The sequence below is a fragment of the Austrofundulus limnaeus genome, unplaced genomic scaffold (genome assembly GCF_001266775.1).
Source record: "Austrofundulus limnaeus strain Quisiro unplaced genomic scaffold, Austrofundulus_limnaeus-1.0 Scaffold264, whole genome shotgun sequence".
Taxonomy (NCBI): domain Eukaryota; kingdom Metazoa; phylum Chordata; class Actinopteri; order Cyprinodontiformes; family Rivulidae; genus Austrofundulus; species Austrofundulus limnaeus.
The window spans coordinates 780,610-782,691 of NW_013952666.1; the positions used below are offsets into that span (position 1 = coordinate 780,610).

General features: G+C 48.0%; 2 protein-coding genes across 15 annotated transcripts in view; one reads left to right on the forward strand and one right to left on the reverse strand.

Annotated features, from left to right (window-relative positions):
• ptpro (protein tyrosine phosphatase receptor type O) overlaps positions 1-2,082 on the reverse strand; it is a gene marked incomplete at its 5' end in the record, with an annotated part of 39,051 nt that overhangs the window by 31,080 nt on the left and 5,889 nt on the right. The window contains 2 exon segments of the mRNA XM_014020731.1: positions 826-1,022; positions 1,620-1,781. Of these exon segments, the coding sequence (XP_013876185.1) occupies positions 826-1,022; positions 1,620-1,781 (359 nt within the window).
• Positions 8-819, forward strand: LOC106526201 (DNA-directed RNA polymerase II subunit RPB1). Of its 14 annotated transcripts, XM_014020742.1 has the most exons (4): positions 8-208; positions 246-395; positions 440-459; positions 654-819. In XM_014020742.1, the coding sequence occupies exons 1-4, from the start codon at positions 20-22 to the stop codon at positions 790-792; spliced, it is 498 nt and encodes a 165-aa protein (XP_013876196.1). In that variant the 5' UTR covers positions 8-19; the 3' UTR covers positions 793-819. The 14 variants fall into 14 exon arrangements, 9 of the variants coding, with proteins under 9 accessions (XP_013876196.1, XP_013876192.1, XP_013876190.1 ...); XM_014020738.1 differs by having other exon boundaries at positions 246-556; positions 597-819; XR_001311222.1 differs by having other exon boundaries at positions 16-28; positions 69-108; positions 149-819.

The window sequence follows — 2,082 nt, forward strand, 5'->3', positions numbered from 1 at the left end:
TGTCCCTACAGTTCCCATCATGTTACAGGTCCCACCATGTCCCTACAGGTCCCACCATGTCCCTACAGGTCCCATCATGTCCCTACAGGTCTCATCTTGTCCCTACAGGTCCCACCATGTCCCTACAGGTCCCACCATGTCCCTACAGGTCCCATCATGTCCCTACAGGTCCCATCATGTCCCTACAGGTCCCACCATGTCCCTAGAGGTCCCACCATGTCCCTACAGTTCCCATCATGTTACAGGTCCCATCATGTCCCTACAGGTCCCACCATGTCCCTACAGGTCCCACCATGTCCCTACAGGTCCCATCATGTCCCTACAGGTCCCACCATGCCCCTACAGGTCCCATCATGTCCCTACAGGTCCCATCATGTCCCTACAGGTCCCATCATGTTACAGGTCCCATCATGTCCCTACAGGTCCCATCATGTTACAGGTCCCATCATGTCCCTACAGGTCCCATCATGTTACAGGTCCCATCATGTCCCTACAGGTCTCTTCATGTCCCTACAGGTCCCATCTTGTCCATACAGGTCCCATCATGTCCCTACAGGTCCCATCATGTCCCTACAGATCTCTTCATGTCCCTACAGGTCCCATCATGTTACAGGTCCCATCATGTCCCTACAGATCTCTTCATGTCCCTACAGGTCCCATCATGTCCCTACAGGTCCCATCATGTCCCTACAGGTCCCATCATGTCCATACAGGTCCCATCATGTCCCTACAGGTCCCATCTTGTCCCTACAGGTCCCATCATGTCCCTACAGGTCCCACTGGTCTCTGTAGCTGTGGTTCTGACACACGTGTGGATGTGGGTACCTCAGTACAGAAGGTGTTCTCCATCCTCTGGCTCAGGGTGGGTTTCAGACACGTGGTGGAGACCACCGACACCAGGCTGCCGTTGTGGTTCTGGGAGGACGGAGCCCAAGAGACAGCAGCAGTGCTGGAGTCCAGCAGTCTGATGCTGACGGCCTGAGGACGCTCCCGCAGCTCCTCCAGCAGCTCGCCGTCAGGACCTGGATGGTTCCCATCAGGACCAACACAGAGAAGCACATAAACAAGTTGATGTAAACAACAACAGATCTGTTCAGTCTAATACCTAATGTAATAATCCATCCAASAGCCAGTTTTATTCTTTTTCTAATGTTTTTACTGAATCAAATCAGCTCAGAGGCACTGATGTGTCCGTCAGCTGACATTTCACAAAGAAAACAACAACATGACTGGGAAGAAAACAACTTGGACACAAAGGTAAAGGTTGAAAGAAAAAGAAGGATCTCTGTCTAACATGATAAAAGAGCTGAGTGAGTTCAGAACAACACATAATCTTTAAGGATTTGTTGACAACAGTTTGAATTTGTAATTAGTTGTCTATAGATCAGGTTCAAATATAGTTATTTATTAATAACATCATGGAGTTCTAACAAAACCATTTTAACTGTTTTTTAAATCTTAATTTGTGTTTCTTTAAACTGAAGTCTGGGATGTTTGTTGTTGTTTACATTGGAAACCTGGTAAACCAGCTGCTTGTGAAGGTTTTAGTTGAAGAATCAGAGTTATGGGTCAGTTTATTCAAACCCATCTGAGGATCAGAACCTTTCCTGCCGACTCACCGAGGTAGAAACTGAAGCCGGTCTCAGCGCTGCTCTCTCGGGCCTCACACTCTCCGGATGAACTCAGAGTGGTGATCTGCACTCGGTACGTTCCCGGCTCCATCAGCTCCACGAAAAACTCATGAGTGTTCTCGTCCACAGTGGCCATCTCTGTAGAGTTCCCTGGAGAGGAACAAGGAAGATCAATCAGAATCACTCCGGTTCAGATGAAACCTGTCTGAACTGGATCCATGAGCTACAACGTTTGGTAACATGTCAACAACCTTTGACCATAAATGGTTAGTTTGGCACAATTACAGAAACTTCACAAGTATTTCACTCCTGTTTCTGACCAACAAACCAGTTTCACTCCTGTTTCTGACCCACAAACCAGTTTCACTCCTGTTTCTGACCAACAAACCAGTTTCACTCCTGTTTCTGACCCACAAACCAGTTTCACTCCTGTTTCTGACCAACAAACCAG

Bases quoted from the DNA above. Each gene is read 5' to 3' on its own strand.
- LOC106526201 (XM_014020733.1), top strand. From the start codon at position 37: ATGTCCCTACAGGTCCCACCATGTCCCTACAGGTCCCATCATGTCCCT. The intron at 386-439 runs GTCCCATCATGT...ATCATGTTACAG, and splicing joins GTCCCATCATGTCCCTACAG to GTCCCATCATGTCCCTACAG.